This window comes from Pseudomyrmex gracilis, unplaced genomic scaffold, assembly GCF_002006095.1.
Source record: "Pseudomyrmex gracilis isolate BER0280 unplaced genomic scaffold, ASM200609v1 scaffold_266, whole genome shotgun sequence".
Lineage (NCBI taxonomy): Eukaryota > Metazoa > Arthropoda > Insecta > Hymenoptera > Formicidae > Pseudomyrmex > Pseudomyrmex gracilis.
The window spans coordinates 28,567-50,003 of NW_018020850.1; the positions used below are offsets into that span (position 1 = coordinate 28,567).

The 21,437-nt window shown below is 32.5% G+C and overlaps 1 protein-coding gene across 4 annotated transcripts; it reads right to left on the minus strand.

The window, feature by feature from the left end:
* Positions 1 to 641: 641 nt before the first annotated feature.
* Positions 642 to 20,227, minus strand: LOC109859520 (neuropeptide CCHamide-2 receptor-like). 4 transcript variants are annotated; one of them, XM_020437858.1, is made up of 8 exons: positions 19,586 to 20,227; positions 3,886 to 4,113; positions 3,467 to 3,615; positions 3,085 to 3,284; positions 2,775 to 2,953; positions 2,461 to 2,675; positions 1,614 to 1,891; positions 642 to 1,147 (listed from the first exon to the last, which is right to left on the minus strand). In XM_020437858.1, exons 2-7 carry the CDS (start codon positions 4,108 to 4,110, stop codon positions 1,636 to 1,638), a joined length of 1,224 nt encoding a protein of 407 aa, XP_020293447.1. In that variant the 5' UTR covers positions 4,111 to 4,113; positions 19,586 to 20,227; the 3' UTR covers positions 642 to 1,147; positions 1,614 to 1,635. The 4 variants fall into 4 exon arrangements, with proteins under 4 accessions (XP_020293447.1, XP_020293445.1, XP_020293446.1 ...); XM_020437856.1 differs by lacking the exon at positions 19,586 to 20,227 and having other exon boundaries at positions 3,886 to 5,002; XM_020437857.1 differs by lacking the exon at positions 19,586 to 20,227 and having other exon boundaries at positions 1,683 to 1,891; positions 3,886 to 4,980.
* Positions 20,228 to 21,437: the final 1,210 nt, after the last annotated feature.

Consider the following 21,437-nt stretch of genomic DNA (forward strand, 5'->3'; position numbering starts at 1 on the left):
TTTTCTTACGTGTATAAAGCTCTTCGTATATCTCGTATACGCTTTGAAGCATATGTAGCATGACTCGGACTCTACAGTCGGACCTTTCAAATAAGTACATATCTGCTTAATTGAAAGAATTTTCCTAGACAAAAACCCAAAAGATATGAAGATATCTGAAAGAATTAATTAAACTATTAGTCGTTTTTAGATTTCTTCACGACGTCTTTCGGACTTTTGTGCTAAGTCAGTAGGTACTTTCAATTATAGCCTTTTCTACATTGATCGCAAGCGCAAACGCAAGGAACAGGTCTGGTAGAATTGACTAATCGTATTGATCAAATCAGCCAATTGAGCAGCGTAATTGGTCAATTCTACGAGATCTATACCTTGCGTAATGTAGAACGGGCTTATAGCAACTGTATTTACAGCTACAAGTGAAACAGGAAGCTGTAGTTGAAAAAGTTTTTCTTGGTTTTCATATAAAATTTATATCTGACGTGTGCTTTACTTGAATATCATCTTTACTTGTGTGTAAAAGCGTTTGTGATTCGTACAATAAAGAGGAATGATCAACTACGTGCATCCGATCGGTATTGTAGACAACTCGAATCTAATCAACCGGTGCTAAATACGGCCTGACCTGACTTCAGCATTGTCTTCAGCGAGGTAAGGTATTATAATTAGATTTGTCGAGCTGTTACGACAAGCAACTTGCCAGCAAAAGCTAAGCGCGGACATATCTTGCCACAATTTTAATTTTGCTGAGAAATGCACGCAGGAGAAGAGAAAACAAAATAGTGCTATTGCTGTAGCTCGACACAATTGTATAAAGAAATTTACTAAACTAACTTAAAAAGTAGTCAATAACGAGGGGAAAAAAGATGGGATCAAAAATTATTTCTTTGGAATTATTTTATTACTTCAGGTACCACATAGAGTTACTTATAGCTATAGTTGGCGTAACAGTTCGACGTAATGTGAACGAACTGCCGTGTCTCTTGGTGAGTGATGACATCGAAGTGACATCGATATAGCAAACGGATTAGACAGTGTGCGATGACGTGGTTCTTTTTATAACGAAATTATACACATTAGTAAACACAGCAGAAGGTTTCGTTTTGTTTCCAAATTTATGCAGTGGTAAATCCGCTGGCTTCAAAGGATTCTAAAATAAAAAAAAAAAAAAAAAGACAATAACAACATGAATAACGTTTTTTGTAGGGAGAAATTAATAATACTTTTTATTCTACTTAATTCTGCAAACAAGATTGTGATTTAATAACTAGAGTCTAAAGTCTTAGAGTCCGATATACAGATTTGACAGTTTTCTGTTTGTGAAAGAAAGAAAATCAAGGAAAAATTCTATATAATTCTATTCTTAATTCTAAAAGAGATGCGTTGTGTACATACAGTTGAAAGCGTACACAAATGCCTTCCCACGTAAAGTTGCACTAAAACAATTTTTTTCGTTGTTCGAAGTGTATTATTTGGTGCAACTTCATGTAGAAAGGCATCATACGCTCTATTAACATCTCATAAACATCAGAAAACATGAGAAGATTAGTTCTTCAAGTTTTAATGAAGCCAAAAGTCATATACGATCTTAAAGATCCCGGTATTGGTATTTTTACCTTATAAATTTTGAAATTTTACTTAAAAAAGCAACCTCCGGTTGTTCAGACTAGCTCTAGTTTCTATACCTCCTCCTGGTTCGAACACTTCTGTGGAATCTTGCGTCCGCCTTCGAATGGTAGGATTAATAATAAAACTAGTCTCACGAAGCGTACTCCGTAAGTTCAGATTTCTTCGGGACAAAGCGCTATCGTCGTGATTTCTACTGCTGCTTATTCGATTCTTGCGGCCAGCAGCAATGCCGTTGGATGTACAAATACACAAATATTTGTTAAATCTACAAGAAGAACGAAAACACACACGAGTGTGTCAGAATTAATGCCGAAGACGAACGATTGTCGTATAAAACAAAATTCTCTTGCTCTTTTAAAATGTCAAAGTTTTTTTTCGTTACCTAACGTTATTTTTAAATTTAATACAAACTTTTTAAAGTTGATTTTTTTGATAATTTGTACATTATATATTATTATATTTTTATGCGTTAGTTGTGGAACACTCTGCACGTGTATCTCGCCAATAGTTTTAGAATAATACTCAATGAAAGTCGGCAACAAAAAAGTTTAGAAACACTCTCTGTCATGCGAATTGTAAGGAAGAATTTGCATGCAATTTGGTTGCGAAACTTTACCAAGATCCTAGGAAAAATAACAAAACCTTTATTTTGTTTACTTCTATTAGCATAAATAATTGAACAAGATTACTTTTTGGAGCAAGAAAGTTTGCGTCTGTTTCTTTGTATCTCACGCGATACTTACATCTCCGTGTAATTTTGTTTTTAGTTAACTTAACAGAATGAGTAGTTTTTTGTTATATTTGTTTTTTACAAAGTAACATTTCTACTCTTACCTTTTGCGAAACGTTCGGCTAATCAAGTAAAGAGCGATGGGATTAACGCAACTGTTGATGAAACTTAGGCAGAACCCAAATATTCTGAAGTAGTGCCAAAAATAATTATAATCGTATATCGCTGTGGGACAGAAGTGGAACCACAAGTTGTACGCGTGAATTGGCAGAAAACAGATGAAAAAAACAATGATAAAACTCACTACCATTTTGCCAACCTGTCGATTGCAAAAACTTGTCAACACACTGATATATTGAAAGATTGAATATTGAATATTGAATATATTTCGATTTAAAGAAATGTGATAATGGTGTACCCTTCTTCGCGCGTTTATCTGATCCAAGTAATTATCCCTGGCTTGTTCACCTGGCATATTTGTGGTGGATAACATCAAGTGCCGCGCCATGCTCAAGTAGAAAGCCGCTATTATGCATAGTGGTATCGCGTAATATGTCAAAAATTTAAACAGTATTAGACCTTTCTTGTAATCCTCTCCTGTAACACACACAAAGCACACAAATAAAAAAAAAAGAGAACACGATTGGTCCCGTGTGACTTAAGTCACGAAGGGAATACTCTGTAATAATGAGAGACACTCTGTGTATTAAAAGAATATTATATCTTACCAAATTCTTCGGGAAAAGGACTGCAGATAAAAATACTATAGTTGCGATACAATTGTACACTCGGAACGTGGGAGAAGAGAACGGCGGGTAAAGCAAAAATAATCGCTAATATCCATATGATAGATGCTACTAAAACTGTTACAGGTTTTGCGCTTAAACCTGCTACGTGGCGACGTATAGGATTGACGATGGCGCAATATCTGCAAAAACATAAGAAGATACAGAAGCGCATTGTGTTGACAAAGCAAGGGAGAGTTGAAAATCAAGCGAGCACCTTGACAAGTTGAGTCAAATGGAAATTGGCTTATTAGGTTTTTACCTCATTTTACATCAAGAGTCTCCGCTGTAACGTGTATATATTGCAACAAGATATGGCTTTTACCTTTCTGCAGACAAAGCTGCCAAAGTAAATACCGACACACCGATTGAAATATCCTTTACAAATTCTGACACTTTGCAGATAGTTGTGCCCCACGGCCACGAGTCAAGTGTGTAAATAATGGAAGTAAATGGCACACATGTGACAATTACCTGCAAGTGCACATTGCTCTATTAAGATTTGTATGTTTCATGTATAATTGACATCAAACTATATATAATATATACAAAAAGTAATAAGAAACTCTTGTATTATACATGCGTATATGTTATATTATTTTATATATGTACGTATATATTATATATTTTACTTACGTGCGCGTATAAAGCAGAAAAAAATAATCTTTGAATACAGAAATTGTACGATACAAGCTGTCGAGATATACGTTACAGCGAGATTATATTTCCGCCACATATACTCACCAATAGATCTCCGATTGCCAAAGATAGAACGTACGTATTCGGTACATTTCTCATTTTGGCATGACGTAACAGTATGAAAATTAATGTACCGTTTCCAAGCACACCCGCGATTATAATCAATAAAAATATCACTGGTACAAAATAGGTTTCTGGTCGCTGGCTGTACGGTATGTAATAATCGTCATCATATTCGTAATCGAATGTTTGATTCGTAAAGTTTTCCATATTCTGTAACAAATTTATATTCCTTCGTTGATAGTTGTAGAAATGCATGTTAATATGTGTTTACGTGTAATATATAGTGCTTGCCAAGCTTGGTCAAATAGACACTGGCGAACGTTGTCGATCCCTCTCGCCCTATCTTCAGACCGACCAACTGACCAATATTAATGTTAACTAAATTAATATTAACTGTAGTAATATTACCCGAACTTTTAACTAGCTATACACTAAACTATATGTTCTCAAAAGTTGTTTCGAAAAACAACAAAACGACGAATACGAAGATGGATCAAAAAAAGGACACGCGTTGTATTTACTTGGAAAGAACTTCCGCAGTAGCATATCGTTCAATGAAGAATGTGTGAATCTGAGCTCTTAATTAAAAGCTTAAATTTAAGATAAAACACGTCACGTGCGACAAAGTTGCATTTATGTAGAATTCTTTTATGTTGAACTTTTCTACCAAACTTTTTACCTCACGTGAGATCCAAATAAATAGTTTTCTTTTCGATGAGATCTCGATTGATTTTTTACACGTATATCTTTGACTATTGATAAATTTATTTGAACGCGATTTATTAAAGTAATCACGTAATGTGTGCATTATCTCTGTTTGTTGAGCTTTTTGAAGATTGATTTTTACTACAGAATATCTGGATTTCAAGCAAGCCTTTTGAGTCGCTACACTATTTGTCGACGCACAGTTGATCCTCTTTAATGTACGTCAGAAAATGACAAATTGATTCGAAATTCTGCGGCGTTTCTCTCTTTTTTTTGTGGAAGCAGTGTTCAAAGTTTTTCTAAAAATCTAGCTGTGAACTTAATAATGATGTTTATTTATGTTAATATGTAATTAATTTATTATGTTAATTTTTTATTTGCTCTATAAATAGCTGCGTCACTTGAATATTAATAAAAAAGAGATATAACTAATATGCATAAATTTAATGCCGTAAATGTGAAGATGTACGTGTATACACTGATGTTTACTTTTTTTTTTTAATGTAAATTGTATATTTTTATAGACAAATTGATTGCAAAACTGATCGACGCGCGCGCGCGCGTTGTGATAACTTTAAATAGTAACAATAAGATCGAGCAATTGTAACTCTCACAACATTGTAATATACATTCCTTTATTTTCTTCGATAAAGTGACCAACTCATTAATTACATAATATATATTTAGGTTAATTAGCTGGTAGAATTGCAAGTGTAACGTTCGACAGCAAATCAATTTGCAAAATTCGTATTGAAAAGTGTGTGAAACGTAGAGTAACGAATTCATTGTGGTTCATTGGGATGCTCAATGCACCACACCGGCGCGATAAATTGACTGGGAATATTGTTGTACGCCAGAAGGGTAATTAATGCATTAATTGAACGTAAAGATCAGTTCTTGTTGTTGGCTTGCGCACTCAATCACTGTGCAAATTGTAAATCTAGATCCTCTGTTTTACATTTTACTATTTTTTTTCTTTATTCGTTGATATTTCACGCAATAGATATCACGTGACACACATATCACGATTATAATTAATTTCGTGCTTGGTAATTTTAACAATATTTTAAGTACGTTTAATGTCGGGTTGCAAATTCGGGCGCATTTACGTGTACTGCGCGACACATCAATCCAGATGTTGTCAATTATCTTCGACAAATCCTGTCGAAATCGAAAGTTAATTAACAAACGCCGTTAGTTTATTTATTGTTTGAAACCAGGAGTTTGTCATAAAATGCATCTATGCAAAATGCGGCTTTCTGTTGATTAAGATTGACTTAATCTTTGGTTACCGCTTTTAAAGCGTGAATAAATATTTACGTTTCATTTTGATTGACGATGCCGCGCGCGAGCAGTAATTAATTTACAGATAATACATTACGTTGAGAGTTAAAATAAACTGTACTACAATAACTTCGCCTAAAAGCGCAGAAGTTTTGCAACTATTTACTTCGGATTTTTTTTTAAATTGTTTTTTAAAAACTATTACCAAACCCTCGAGTTTCAATATATACACACATTAAGACTTTCTTCTTTATAATTAAACTTTTATGAGATACGAACTAGGAAGTTCTAATTTGAGACAAATACCTAAAAGCACAAAAGTTATATATACACATTGTTTCTTTCTCTTTTTCTCGTTATATGTATGTATGTATATATACGTGTAATTTTTATTAACTGCAGATTTCGAAAGATAAATGTTACATAACTTGAAACTCACTTTTTGTGCGCGTTTTTGTGTGTAAATAGTTTTTCACAAACACTTTAAAAAGTAAGTTAATGTTATACGATATATTAGTTTGTGTAGCAGCTTAATTTAGAGTAGAGAAAATTAAAATACACTCGAAAACAGAAATTGAAACTCTAAAGAAGAAGAGATAAAAATCATAAAACCGTGTTCTTTTCAAGAAAATTCTTTTTAAAAACTTCATGTACTTTTAGTTTTTCATCCATTCGTTTACAGTAAAAATGGTAACGGATTGATTCTTGATCTCTTTGGTTTTTTGAAGGAGTCAAGTAGAGAGAAAGCGGCAATAAAACATTTTTTATTTAATCTGCAGGGTTTAAATGTAATATTGCGCGAGAGTAGTTGCGCCATTTAACGACTCGCCGTGCCTCATTCTGTCGTTTCCGAAATTAATTCAATCTTTTCCATAGCGTTCGATATCCTTGGCACATTCTCGGCACAACTTCAATTTCCCCAGTAATTTCGCGTCAAACGTAATTCTCATCGATTTTGCCTTCAAGAAAAATGCGTTCCGTTTACAAAGTTTAACGCAGATTTCGATAAAGCATCTAAATTCGTGTTATGTTCGTCCGCTACCGTCATAATATATCGATCGCGGAACAATCTGAAGTATTGGAAGAAGAACACGGAAATATCAATATTGTAATTTGATAGACATCATGTTCTAAGATTATTCCTCGAAATAAATTAATATAGATACGTGTGTGTGTGTGTGTGTGTCTAACGTAAAGCATTTCTATAAAAATGCAACGAAGATTTTGAATCACAAAACAAGCTTAAAACAAATTGAAACATTCATCTCCGCATCTCTCTATTTTATTTCCACAATATCAATGAATCAACGTGAACCGCAATACAAGTTTTTTACTTTTAAGAACGGATATTAATAAACTGTAACGACGATGTAAACGTCACAAAATCCGATGACAATTATAAATGGTTCACGTATCTGCTTCAGAATACGATGTTCAATCTTTGATTCAATTGTGCCATTTCAAAAAAAGAATCTTTCGTTTTATTCAACGTATCGAGATAAATAAATATGCTTCTGGGTCAGAAATTGATTTACACGACAGACCACATTGCAAAATCGAATTGCACGCTAATTCAATAATGCGATTATTTTATTAGTTGTGCATTAACGAACAATGAAGAACAGTAATTTATCGTTATGACATGATCGATATCCGTTTAATTTTCAGAGCAGAACGCGTGATAAAACATTGGCCGCGTTCGCCAGAGCGCAATCAATCAGTTTGCGCTGAAAAAGCGCAGCTCTTTCATATATGTGGTAGGATTTTTTTTTTTTTTTAGAATCAAAGGATCCGTAGGTATAATATCCCTGTCGGATGAGATATAGTTGTCGAACCGCGGCGTCGACGATTGCGTTCTACCGAACGCGATCATTGACGCTTATAGAAATCTATTAATCAATGTGTCTTTGAAAATTTCTCGACGTACGTAAAAAAATATATCTCACGTAAATATTTTCGCGTATCTTTATAAGTATTTTTATACGTATTCTTTGCGTGAATGCACGCGCGCTCGTCTGCTCGTTCTGTAAAACTTAACACGCGAATAAGCACATTGTACATACAAATATTTACTCATATTTATAATCCGACACGTATTTGCTTTTGTGCATTTAATTTAAATAATACACATTTAAATAATAATACACGTTTGTTTTTGCAAAGCATTATTTATTGTTGTATGATTAAAACAGTGATACAAGATTAAAACAATGATACAACATTTGTTCAGTTAATAAAGAGTAAAGCAAGGAGCATATCTCGGCTCGGAAAAACGTGAGGCCAGAATAAACTACGACGTTATAAGTGTGACTATATCCAGCTAAGTGTGTATCATTTATACTTTATAACATTTTTAGTCAGATAGTGGTGTTTCATTCTGTTTCGTTTTACCGCCACTCGATACCTGTTCTAATATCGCACAAATTAATATATCAGAAGACACATCTACGTCATCATTCTATGTATGTAGCCAATTGTGTCTCTCTCCGTTTGCTCGAGTGATCGATAATTTTAGTTTAGAAATATTGAACAAATTATTAAATCACACGGACATCTCTTCGTTTTAAAAATAACACTCGGCGGAAACTTTTAAGCACCTTCTTAACGTCGTCATTTTATTTTATCGTTACTAACTATTAGACGTCGTGAATTTACGTTGTCCTATATTGATATATTGCCTCAAGTATTAAGATTATGATTAAACCACTGGTGCGTATAGTTGATGAATATAAACTAAAATAACTAGTTATATTCTAAGGTTTGTACGAACTCAAAAATGTCACGCGTATAATTTGACACAAAAGTAATGACTTAATCTTCATTTTATTCATACATATATATATATATATGTATATATAAATATATGGATTCGTAAAATAGAGTTGTAAAATGATGCATAGAGATAAAAAATATTCTTAGAAAGTTTGTTTTATTTTCTTCAAATTACTAAGTAGGCTAAAAAAAGTTTGGTCTATTTATTTATTTTTTTAACTTACACTTACAACTTACTTGTGGTGTAACATACAAGCTTATTGGTTTGTTATATTTATATCGGTTCTAATTTTCAGTTTTCTATATTATTCTATTTTTTTGTAGTATGGTCATATATACTTTTTTTATTACATCATACGTAAAAAAAATTTATCCTGTACATTTTACATTGCGCGTATTCGAAAGACATTTCAACGGAAATCTGTATACGTCTTGTCACTTGGTCATTCGAATAGAAGTGGCAAAAGCAAATTCCGTCGGACGAGAAGTTCGAGGAAAATGTGAGCTACATAGGAGAGAAAGCTCGGAAACGGAGACGGGATGAAAAGACGGATAACTTTTATAAAGCGAAACGAAGCGCGATAAAATTGGCTGATGTTGCTTTTCAGATAATAGATTTGAACCAAGTGCCAATTGAAATGTGTGTTGTATCGTTAATAAAAAGCGGATACCCTTCTGGCAATTGGACCATGTGGTTTTATCATCGAGAAAAATAGACACGCTTCTGGCACTGACATGTACAAAAAAAAAAAAAAAAAAGTTAAAAGATCCTCTTTTTGAAGTGTACATTGCGTACATTTATTTCGGTCGCTTATTATATTTAGAACGGGAATTTCATCGTGAGGGGAGCGAGAGATTTTTGTTAACTTTGATCGATTTTTTGTTTTACAATCGATAAAGTTTGTCAACGTCGACGATGACGAGATGCCATCGAATTGTTTATACGATTTGGAATCTATGATCTTACCATTTATTTCTAAATGTGCAATTGACACAATATTTCACGATCTATTTTGCATATTGCGCTTGTTTACGGAAATGCGGTTAACGTTTACGAAAAAGCCGAAACAATGACTCGGATCAGTGTCATATCGTGTATACAAAATATATCAGGATATTCCATATTGCACCGAACTGAATATACGATTTACTATTGTGTACATATACATATATATAAAATATACATATATATACACTCGTGTAGAGGGCTTTTCACAGTCGTGGCGTTGAATCGCTCACTCGTGTGACTTGTTTTTCCAGAAAAAAAGAGTTGTGCGAAACACAGCCGAGAATGTAAACGAAAAAAACAGATGATTTTTTTTTCATGGCCAGGATGCGACTAGGAATTAAATAACGTAAAGTGAGCGTCTCGCGCGTTTCTCTTCGTGCCATTTGATCAGAATGGGAGTTAATGCGCAAATATATTTGTGAAAACGGGCGAGTTTATAAAATCTTTTGTCTTCGAAAAACATGTTTTTTTCGAATTAACCAACTGTTCAAGGGAGTGATATTGCTGCGCTACAGAGAGAGATTCGTTAACAAAATTTACCAAAATTTCGAGCGCGTCGCGATCCAGCTGCAGATCTGTCGCCTTAGGCCGGAGTCACATTCGCGTTAAAATGGCAAACGTCATAACGAACGTTGTTGCATTTTCAAGTGAAAAGAAAACACAGATAACAAATGTGCGATCCTGGTTTTTCGCATTTGTTTCAATGTTGTGCCACAACGGGCGTAAAACTGTGTTTATTTTTACGCAAGAGTGATCCTGATCTTAGAACACGTGATGCGAAAAAAAATGCAGTATGAACTATATCTAGACATTTGTTTTTGTATATTATACATGCGTACGTACTTTATATCTTAGAAATTTTGCATCAAGACTAAGCGAATTATAAAATCTGTTACTTCGTTAATTAAGTAAAACGTGTATGTAACGTGTCTATCGTTGCCGGAGCTACTTTATGTCTGCGCAAAGCCAAAGGAAAATACAATAGCAACACTCATTAGCTAGACTCGTCTCTCGAGCGTAAATGCTATCTAAATTTCCACTTACTAACGCTTAAACCGAAACTCTGTGTGATGAAATTCTGAATCTATTATAAGCCGTTAGTAGAAGCTTTTTTTATTTCTTATTGTTAGTCGTTACAATTGACGTTTTGAGAGCGCACGCACGTTTGCGTATAATAATCACGCGAGAGCTTAATAAAAGATCTCAAGCATAACCATGTCAAAAGAAGATTGATAGATATGTAGAGCACAAATGAGATTGTTGTGCGCGCGAGCTTTAGAATCGTACATCTTTCGTCTCGTAACAACTCGCACATTGTAATGATGAGAGAGAACCGAATAATTTTTTTCCGTAATAATCATTCTCTCGGTATACTCTCGCCTCACAGCGAGCGTTGTTGCCGACAAAAGAAATGGGATAGAAGAAAAATGCAAAAAAAAAAAATCAAAACATCAAAAGAGCCGTTAAAAAATACGAGAATAGCACGTTCACAAAGAGAAGCAATTTCTAAATTCGCGCAATCTGTGACAGAAAACAAAAATAAATGCGCGCGAAACGAAAACTGCGACGGCAAATGTTTTTTTTTTAACGGACGTTTGCGTCTTTGCACGTGAAAGGTTGAATCTCATAATGTCTCGGTGATATCTTAACAATGAAAAGTGCAACACTTTGTGTAAAAAAAACATTAATTCGTTCGTGCCCGTACGAAATAAAATATGAAAATTGTATTATATTTGAATCGAGAAACTCGAAATTTGGTTTTTACAAAAACATTTTGTAGCAGAATAAACGATGCAATTTGTGCGTTGGTCAATATTGCACGGTCTACGTCATTTTGTTCACAATGTAACTATTATCGACTATTATAATTCGGTGCATGATGACATTTTGCATAGATTACGTTTGATACGCGTATAATGTAAGTAGAATATGTGATCAAGCGAATAAAAACGAAATACAAACAATTCAATCTTGAGTATACATTGCCGAATGTGCACATATTAGTGTAACATATGCGCGTTAATAGTTAATAAACGCTTAGGTACTTCCTCGTACAATATAAGTGTGCTACAATTGCGCTACTGTTGCAGCTCGTATGATTCTCTGAATTAAAGCGAAAACTTTACGGCAACCTGGACTGGCATTATGAATAATCGGAGCATGTATATTCGTCGGAATCCGAAAGAAAAGTTCATAATACCAGATATTTTGCGTAGAACAGCGAAGGATTTTCTCTGCACGAATTCTCTCTCGTTGAGAAGTTTGTTTAATCGCGACAATGTATGCGACGTTGTTGGAGGAGTTTAAATTGAGCGCGAGTCCTCTTGCTTCAAGAGGAAAAGTAAAGCGACACTGGAAACGGTCGAATTGTTATCAAACGTGACAAGCCTCTTGTCGCGTCTCATCGAATTTCTTCTTTATAAGAAACTGGTGTCTACCGATTCAGTTCGTCTTGGTATCATCTTCTTTATTCTTCGTTATTTAATCACAAACGTAGATTGATAAAAATACGTGTTTTTTCTTCTTTTTTGTTTTGGTGAAACTTTTTTGATTAACGAAAGTAAGATTATTTTATGAATTCTCGTTCGTGCATCATATGAATTTCAAAGAGTTTGCGGAAAAGCAACATTATTATAAAAACGTTGAAAGTGCCTGATAAATTTGTGCTCCGGTGAGCACACAAACTTGGTCTCGGCAAGACTTTCTTTCGGAAAAAGTCTACAAGGAAATAGTTTTTATTTTTTTTTTTTTTCTAAAAAAAAACTTGATTTTCTGACACACGACTTTACGCGTAAAAACACTATGAACTGCAATGTCTTGGAAAATATTTAAGAATTTACAAAAGTGCAAAAAAAAGAAAAAAATGACGGAAAATTGCATTATTCTTAAAAAGTTGCACTTTAACAGATGAAAGGCAAGAATTGCCAACCGCATCCGATAAATATCAATTTAATTTCTGTCATTTGCCTGAAACGAACTTCTCACACACGGACAGAGAGCATCGAGAGATTGGAAATTACCGATTTGGTAAAAAGTAACCGCCGAATAAAAATATAACTCGGTCACGGTCGTCCCGTTTTGACGAAGATCGTCTTCGACAATTTATCCGATTTTTAGAGACTTCGCGAACGTGGAAAAATGAATGACTTGAATTTATCGTCAATTTGTAGCCGACTTCAGCACTTCATAATGCTGCGATTACAGCTGACAGTTATGTCCAATAGATTTGTCATTCATGTTGAAACGCAGATTAAAATATTTTCTAAGATGACATTTTTCAAATAGTGTGTACATATGAATAAAAGAAATAAATAATTAATTTTATTGCAATGCGGTTTTCCGAATTGAATACATGTGTACACACATTTTGTAATTTATTGTCACAAAAATTATTCATGTTATTGACATCCCGTTGTAATAATTCATTAAAATTACACATGTTGCTCTTTTCGTTCTAATGTCTCGAGAATGTCTCTTTTAACTATTAATCATTCAGGCAGACCTTTGCTTCAATATTGATATCTGTCGCTACTGCTGTAAGCTGGCATTAAATCGATACTCGGTCCCATGGTAGTCTTTAACGTTGGAAGTGTCTATTTTTCAATAAGTCGCGCATACGTTTCTCGATAACGTTTATACGAGATGTGATTTAATATCAATTGTTTTCTATGTCACAAATTTGTTATCTCGAATGCGCGAATAAAAACAAATTATTGAAATTTTATAAATAACATTTAAAACAATCTCTTGTTGTCGAGTATCTCAATCTATTGTTGCCGTACTATCGTACTACCGATGTTGTCAGATTTTCTCGATGTGTGCTTTTACATTTTGTTTACAAATACTCTTCTCTACGAAATACTAGTAATCGATGTTGCTTCCAAAAAGCTTTTTTTTGTGGCATTGCTTGTGTATCAATACGGCAACGAAAAGAACGCATTACACTTATGTGCGAGTGAATATCCAAAATGAATTATTCAACCTTATTTACCACGTTCCACCCTCTATATTGTCAAATCGCCGTCAAATATTTGATTGTCTATTTAGCATATTCATACATTTCATTAACCCAGAATTCAAGACAAGGATACACTCTTAAGACTCAATTACGATACATTTGCGAAAGAAGGATTTTAGAAGATGATTCGTTTACTACGAGAGTTGTTTACTTTGTGTTAAGCTGACTAGTGCTTAGAACAGAAGATATGAAATTGTCTTCTAAAAGTAAAAAAATGTTTAAGGTCTACATAGCAAAAGAGAGAGAGAATGAGTTGACGTATTTTTTTAGTAATCATAAATCTACTTGGTTTTGAAATATTTTACATGAAAATAAAATTTACTGTTACTTTACAATTTCGCGCAATATACATATCGGTGCTTTCATTAGCCAAATTGCTATAGAGTCATCAATATAAATTCGTTATATCTCAATCAAGTACTCGCCGACTATAGAAATCAATTTTAACTCTGAGAGAGTAGATATACTAGAAATGATATACTAGATAGCGGTACACTAGAAACATATAACTCGACTACTTCTCGTAGTCGTGTTCAAACATTGTGTATATATCACACTATACATATTGGCATACTAAATAGACACACGCACTCTCTCTCGGTTTTTCATTTATTCCGTTTGTTTTTATTTTGTGAAACGCAAGCTACACTCGAGAACAATATCGCATACAGTTTTNTGTATATATCACACTATACATATTGGCATACTAAATAGACACACGCACTCTCTCTCGGTTTTTCATTTATTCCGTTTGTTTTTATTTTGTGAAACACAAGTTACATTCGAGAACAATATCGCATAAAGTTTTTTTTTTTTTTTTTTTTTTTTTTTTTTTTTATTTTTTTTATTAATACGTAAATAATGCGATTTGTAATCCCGCTTTTTCCCATGATTCCATAACGCTTTTTATTACGTACTCTGTGTGTATGATTTCTTTTTTTACACGTTTATTTTTCAACATAAAAATTATTTTGTTACCGAAGTGAAAAAGAAAATGAGAAATTGGTTAAGTGGATCGGTTTTAATTAGTTGAAATCTCCTGTAATTGAAACAACAGACAACGAAATATCGGCAATACATCTGAAATCTTTATTCCAAGAGAACAATACACTTAATTGAAAAAACTACTTTTCGAGCTGATTTCGCTGAAAGTAGCTTTCGTTTAATGTTCACAGTTTTCCACTTCGAGCAAAAAAAAGAAAACAACCAATCTGATTTGCGATGTAGTCAAGTCTGGTTAAAGCACAGCAAGTCACGCGAGATATGATGAAGTCAAGAAATATTTAAAGATTTACAAGTTGTATCCGTCAAACGAATTTACTTGTTCATTAATAATTGACGCAAATTTTACTTGATAATAGCAGAAAATTAATATTAAAGAAGGAAACACAAAAATGTTTGTTGTAATAAAATTATTAAAATAAACAATCTCGGAAAAAAATAACAAAGTTTGTAGCAACAGTGTACATCGTTACAAGACGATAATTTAACAACAATATCGTCTTACAATTAGTGAATGTCTGTCAAATATTTGCAATATATTGCTATCTTGATTTTCTGGAATAGCTCGATATGATCATTATCAAGAAACTTTCTTGACAAGATTACGGAAGTTTTTATCTATCAGAGAAGAAATTTGAGAATTACATCTATAAGCCAATATTGTGCTCGATTTGTTAGCGGCGTCTTAACGTCCTTAAACTCTTTCAGTTACAAACAAATTTTTCTTTTTAAACGACGAATATCACATAAAATGAGAAATTCGCGCGAACCAATAAAATCTTATTTTGACAGAGAATCTACGAAAGCAACATTTCATCCGTTTAATTCTTCTTGACATTTTAATAATTGCTGCGCATTGTATACCTTTAATTATACAAGTCTCTCAATAACGGGCAGAACGAATTCTCTTCTTCGGAAAGATAGCAAATTGAACCAATTGCTATTCCAATATTGGTAGTAATTGGTAACACAAGATATTTCAAATCAGCCGAGTTATCCGTTACGTGCGGATTCGTTTATTACTGCGACAACGATACTTCCTAATAAAAAACAAAATTTATAGCTTTGTTCTTATAATTTTGATTTCTATTGTATTTTTAAATTTTCGACTTTCTTTTGTTCAATAATTGCTGCATTGTGTAATAATTGTTATTAATAAATGCAAATAGAAATAATGATTTTTCGGAATTGACTGTTCAGCGCAAATTGACTTTTGCGCTTTAACATAAAACAGAATTAAATCGACTTTGATGCTAAATGATTTTTGATTGAAACATACATGCATGCGTACAACTTACAACAATTTACATGAGAATTTTTTTATGCGCAATAAAATTACAAGACAAGTTTAAAGAAAGTTGATGAATTGAGAAAAAACGTCGTCTGTCGGTTAAATTGTTATAACTAAAGCGCGCAGCGCTTAACAAGTCAGAAACAGTCGCGTTTTTTGTTTTCAAATTGTCAAATATCAAAAATATCAAATTTTGAAGATACAACAAACTCTCTCAGTTACATTGAAATTCGTTACAGAGAAAGTGTACAAAGATCTTCGATAATATAACCCCTACCGTATGATCTTTTACTGAGTCCGAGTTGAATACTCAGCTCGCTAGAGAATGCCGTGCAATACTTGGTTTAGCTGTCTGTGCATCGTTCTTATGTACATCGTAATCGTATGAAAAATGTATGTATATATCACGTAAATATTATAAAAGAGTAGATACGTTTGGAAATGCTCCGCACAGTTTGAATACTATATGCACATTAGATTACCGAACACGTGCGCGCGCGTATGTATGTGTGTGTGTGTGTATGTATTTTAAATTTTTACTTTTCGAAATTGTGTTTTCTCTGTATGGGAACTAAATTTCTCACGCAAGATCAAAGATATAGTTTATGATTCTTACGATTGGCTTATTTTCTCACTGTTCATTTGTCATCAGGGAATTTTCACATTATTCTACTCGCCTATGCTATGTCTGTAGTAAAAAACTTCATATGCATTTTACAAGGAGTGTGTTTCTCTTAAAGAATGCAATATACTTCTCTTGTTCAATTTTTGCATTTTTTACACAAGAAAAAAGTAATATAGTCACGTTTTATGTAATGAAATACGCGTGTGTAGAGTTTTTTAGACGCATTTAAATAATGTGTCTCTGCGAAAGAAACAATTGTGTGTGTTTTTCATTATTTAATTTTAAAAGCAAAATGAATATAAACTTGCATGTGTTATTGTAGCTTTCTGAACGATTTAAAATTCACACGGCAGTTTTTTAATTCGATTGATCCTGTCAAATAATTTTGGAATGTCTCAAAGTGAAATTATTGCGCCGTTAGAAAATTTATGAACGGACATAAATTCCCATTTCGTGTGCTCATTTTTAAGATTGAGGTTTCTCTTTTATACGTTTGTCTTGTACACAAACATTTTTTCGTGTAAGCAGTCGGCAGCAATCTGCAAGTTATTTTAGACTTAGGATGTATTAATATCTACTTGTGTATTTTATTTTTGCGGTGTTGTTAAACACACATCTGGTGTTATTATATTATATATTAAACAACCAGGTTTTTATATTTTAGACCGTTTGGGAGTCGGAAATAAATAGAGCCACGAAATCTTGTCATTAATAGCGATTTTAAAAACATGAACTCTTAGTGACGAACTAGTAAAAACTTTGATACGTATCTGTGACCTTTCAAGTATTTGTCGTTTATCATGTGGGCCACGCGGATATACTTTACACGTCACGTTCTCGTATCGAAGCCGCCGTAATTCTACCCCATATCTGTATGGGACTGCCGTAGTCCCGAGCCACTTGTCGCAATACGATTTTCGTTTGTTTTGTAACTTTCTGTTTCGCTTTTATACATCTCCGCCAAACACATTTTGCAACGTGAGGAAACAGATACTGCGCGAATTCAGCGTGCAGAAAATTAAAATGTGACGTCACACACACAACAGTAACTTTTGCAATATATAATATTAAAAAAAATTCATTATACATTACAAGTGTGTTTTTGCAAAAGTTTTATACAAGTGCAAGTAACTTTATTCGCACGATATCTTGAAGACTGTTTGTTCACAGCTATGGTGTTCTTTTTAAAGTATACTTTAAAAGTACAGATAAGAGCGTAAGTGTAAAATATATTACGCAATCCTAAGACCGAAAATACGAGTAAAGTGATAAACCAGTCGAAACTTTCTCGCGACGATTCGAGATTTTCAAACAAAAATTTGTACGCGCTGAATTTTGTTGCGCGTGAATTTGACACACGTTCTGATAGTGATAGCAAGCTATCAAACGTTTAAATATCAATGTCTGCCGCAACTTCCTATTTCACACAGATAACAGACACCAAGTAGCGATTGTGACAACAAAGACATCTTCAAAGTTATTTGACATTAACCTACTTATTGACATAGCGCGCGAGTTTGCTGAATATTTACGGCAAGTCTTTTCTTATTTAGTATGTATTAACATAAAAGACAGAAATAAAAATATCTTGTTTCTTTAACAAATAACATTAAAGTTATTCTTAGATTATAATGAATTTTTATTCCTGTCATCGTGAAAAGTAGTGGCAACTCGCATTGCGATTAGACATTTTTTATTTTATTATTTAGAGTAAAATAAAAGAATTCAAAAAAAATAAATGTACATATTTTAAAATAATTTTTATTATTTTTTTTCTCTCTCTCTCTCTCTCTCTCTCTCTTTTTGTCTATTTGTTCCATTAAACGAATTTCTTATAAATCTCTTATTATTCAATAAAAAAAAAGAAGAGAAGCAAACGTTCGGCGCAGCGCTTAATACCTTTGTCCAATAGATTCTAATTCGAGCTACATTGTTTCACTGAGACGAGCATATTAGATAATTAAGCAAGAAAAACAACAATACTATTATACGTTCTATTGGATTTTCTAGTCTTTAAACTTGTTATCTCGAATTGTTTTATTGCACGCATACATACGTTGCATGCTATTAAGTTATTTTTTAGCTTTCTTCAAAACGCGTGTGTAAATTTCTAAAATTTCTAAAATCCAATTTATTATAAAAGCATCTTATCTTCTATATTTAAAAAGCTAAAAACTATATTATACAATAATAAAATTTATAAATAGGCGCAGACATTGAAATTGAATGTTTAATGATAGTTTTTTGACATCGCATTGTGAGAATTTACAGGTAATACATTTTTCATCGTTTAACTATAATATCTATTATAATTGAGTTGATCGAGATATTAAATGACATTTACTTAATTTAATGTGTCTATTAAACTTTGCAATATCAAGAAATGTGTTTTGCTAGAGACCGCGAGTAATTACACATAGGTATCTTTCAAGGTATTAAATTATGTAACAGGTAGCTAAACACATATATATAATACTGACGTAAATAACGCTATTTTCTTATTAATTAAATTCAGCTACACCTTACTTCAGGAAGTACATTAAAGAGAACAAAGAGCGAGAGAGAGAGAGAGAGAGAGAAAAAATTGATATTTCGCTACCTGATGAGAGTGTATGTGTGTTCTCGATTATTATAGAAAATCATGGATATAAAATACTCTAACTTTCACGTAACAATTTACATAATATATCACGGTCCTAAGTTTGAAGTACGCATTTTGTGTGTGTGACAATATCTACATATAAATATCATAGTATATTAAGTGTTCTCCATATTTATTATATATAAGTATATGTTAATTATATAAGGTATATGTGTTAATAACATAAGCCTGTTATTCAAACTTTAAATATATATTTAAAATAGTTCTGTAGAAAATTTAAACATACTTTTAAAATTTATAGAAAAGTTTTATAGAAAAAAACTCATTTATCTTGTTTATGTTGGCTTTGAACATTAACGATGTAAAATACTTACTTAGTTCTTTTTTTCTTCTTAGTTCTTTCTTTTTATCTTCTTTTCGATAAACTTGATAAACTTAATTTTTTTGTGACGTGCCGCTAAATCGGATTTTTGAATCGTTGATGTTATTAAAATTGGTTTTGATGATCTATCTCTACTCTTGTCTTTTGTATGTACATTATTATGCTTATTATATGACTTTAGTTTTTACTGTTTTGTTTTTTCTTTAAAACTATAATGGAATTAATTAGATTGGAATGGGAGTGTTTTCAAAATAGTTCATAGGAAAAAGGAGAATTATAAGTGTGCGTACAGTGTGCAAAATATAAAATATAAATTTTGACATGTCAACAGAAAATGTTTAAAAAATTTACACTGTTTACACTGTTTACAGTAATTTAATTTATACTGCATACGATTAATTTTTTTCAAATTTCTGCACTCGTTTAGCTCCGATGTGTTAAAGTAATATTAAAATATTAAAATTGTATTTAATATATATATATATTTTTTTAAAGATGTATTAATTGAGATATAAAAACGTGGATGATTAGCATTGATAAAAGTTCACTGCTATAAGTTTCGCAGCACAGACGAAAACTATTGTTTCAAATTCACGCTGTTTTTTCTTTGTAGAGCCACGGTGTACCAAATCGACAGAACGGGTGCGCAGTATAAACTGAAGGGAAGCCGGAGGTTTCCTGAGGATTCACGTCCGTTCGACGCGACGCAGTCGCACCAGGTCCATCCATATTTCTCTTTTCTCCCCATAATAACACTTCCTATATATTTTTTTTCTCACACTATCGTTCTCGCAAGTTCATATATATGTATAGAATGCCACTTCTCAAAAAGAAAAAATTTATGAAGAGAGAAATATTCTTCAAACGTACATAGCATGTATGTTATTTCATTAAGCTACATGCACATTCTCAGATATTAGTTTACTTCGGTTAGCACGACTAGTGATTTATAAAAAAATCAGATCATATTCATTCAGATGATGAATATTTACGCAAGTTTTTTTTATCGAACACTGTTTTTTTTAAATATAAAGTAAAAATTTACGGAATATCTATATTCCTACATTTCTTCGTATATTTCTTTGCACTTCTCTGCAAGAATAAAAAAGAAGATAAAAAAACACATTTTCACTGAAATACATATTTATAACATAACAACAAAAAATTGCCAGTTTTATTGCTTTTAGCAAACACTTTTGTTTATTTATTTTGTTATTATTATTGCTTTGAATGTCTAATATATTGAAGAGAAAGCTAAAATACGATGTAGTTTATTGAAAATGCATTTGCATTTTATTTTGATCTATGATTTACCCACATTTAATGTTAAACAGTTTAACAGATCCAATCAAAATATCATGTACTTATGTATCTAAAAGTTATCATGATTATTATTACCGTACTAATACCGTCGAAGATTTACCGACAATTTACCGAGAATTGCACAATTCGCGATTTTCAAGAAAGCCGCGTAACATAGCACGCACAATCCTCTTTTTCATTTATATATTTTAATACACCGCTGTTGTGTCATGAACGCCTTGATTTTCGAGAAAAAATTCAAAGAATTCTTTTAATTACTTGTGATTGATTGACGCCACTAACAAAAAGAGGACGGGAGAATCAGAAAAACATGGTAAAAATAGTGTAGATACGTTTTCAAACGATTTGCTCCTTTTTCATTGACCGTGCGCATTTTCCGTAATGTAAAACCTTTATCTTTAATAAAATGGTAAAACCGTTACCTTAAATAAACGCGTGAGATTTATCAATATTGAAAATTCGCGTATCTTCGTCCGCACAAAATTTGATTTTTTTTTTTTTTTTTTTTTTTTAAAAAAATG

What these genes read in the sequence shown, in the direction of transcription:
- LOC109859520 (XM_020437856.1), bottom strand. Translation starts at nt 4,158, where the DNA reads ATGCATTTCTACAACTATCAACGAAGGAATATAAATTTGTTACAGAAT. An exon ending in AGATAAACGCGCGAAGAAGG is followed by an intron (nt 2,676 to 2,774) that starts GTACACCATTAT and finishes TGCAATCGACAG; the next exon opens with GTTGGCAAAATGGTAGTGAG. An exon ending in AGCCGAACGTTTCGCAAAAG is followed by an intron (nt 1,892 to 2,460) that starts GTAAGAGTAGAA and finishes TTCTTCTTGTAG; the next exon opens with ATTTAACAAATATTTGTGTA.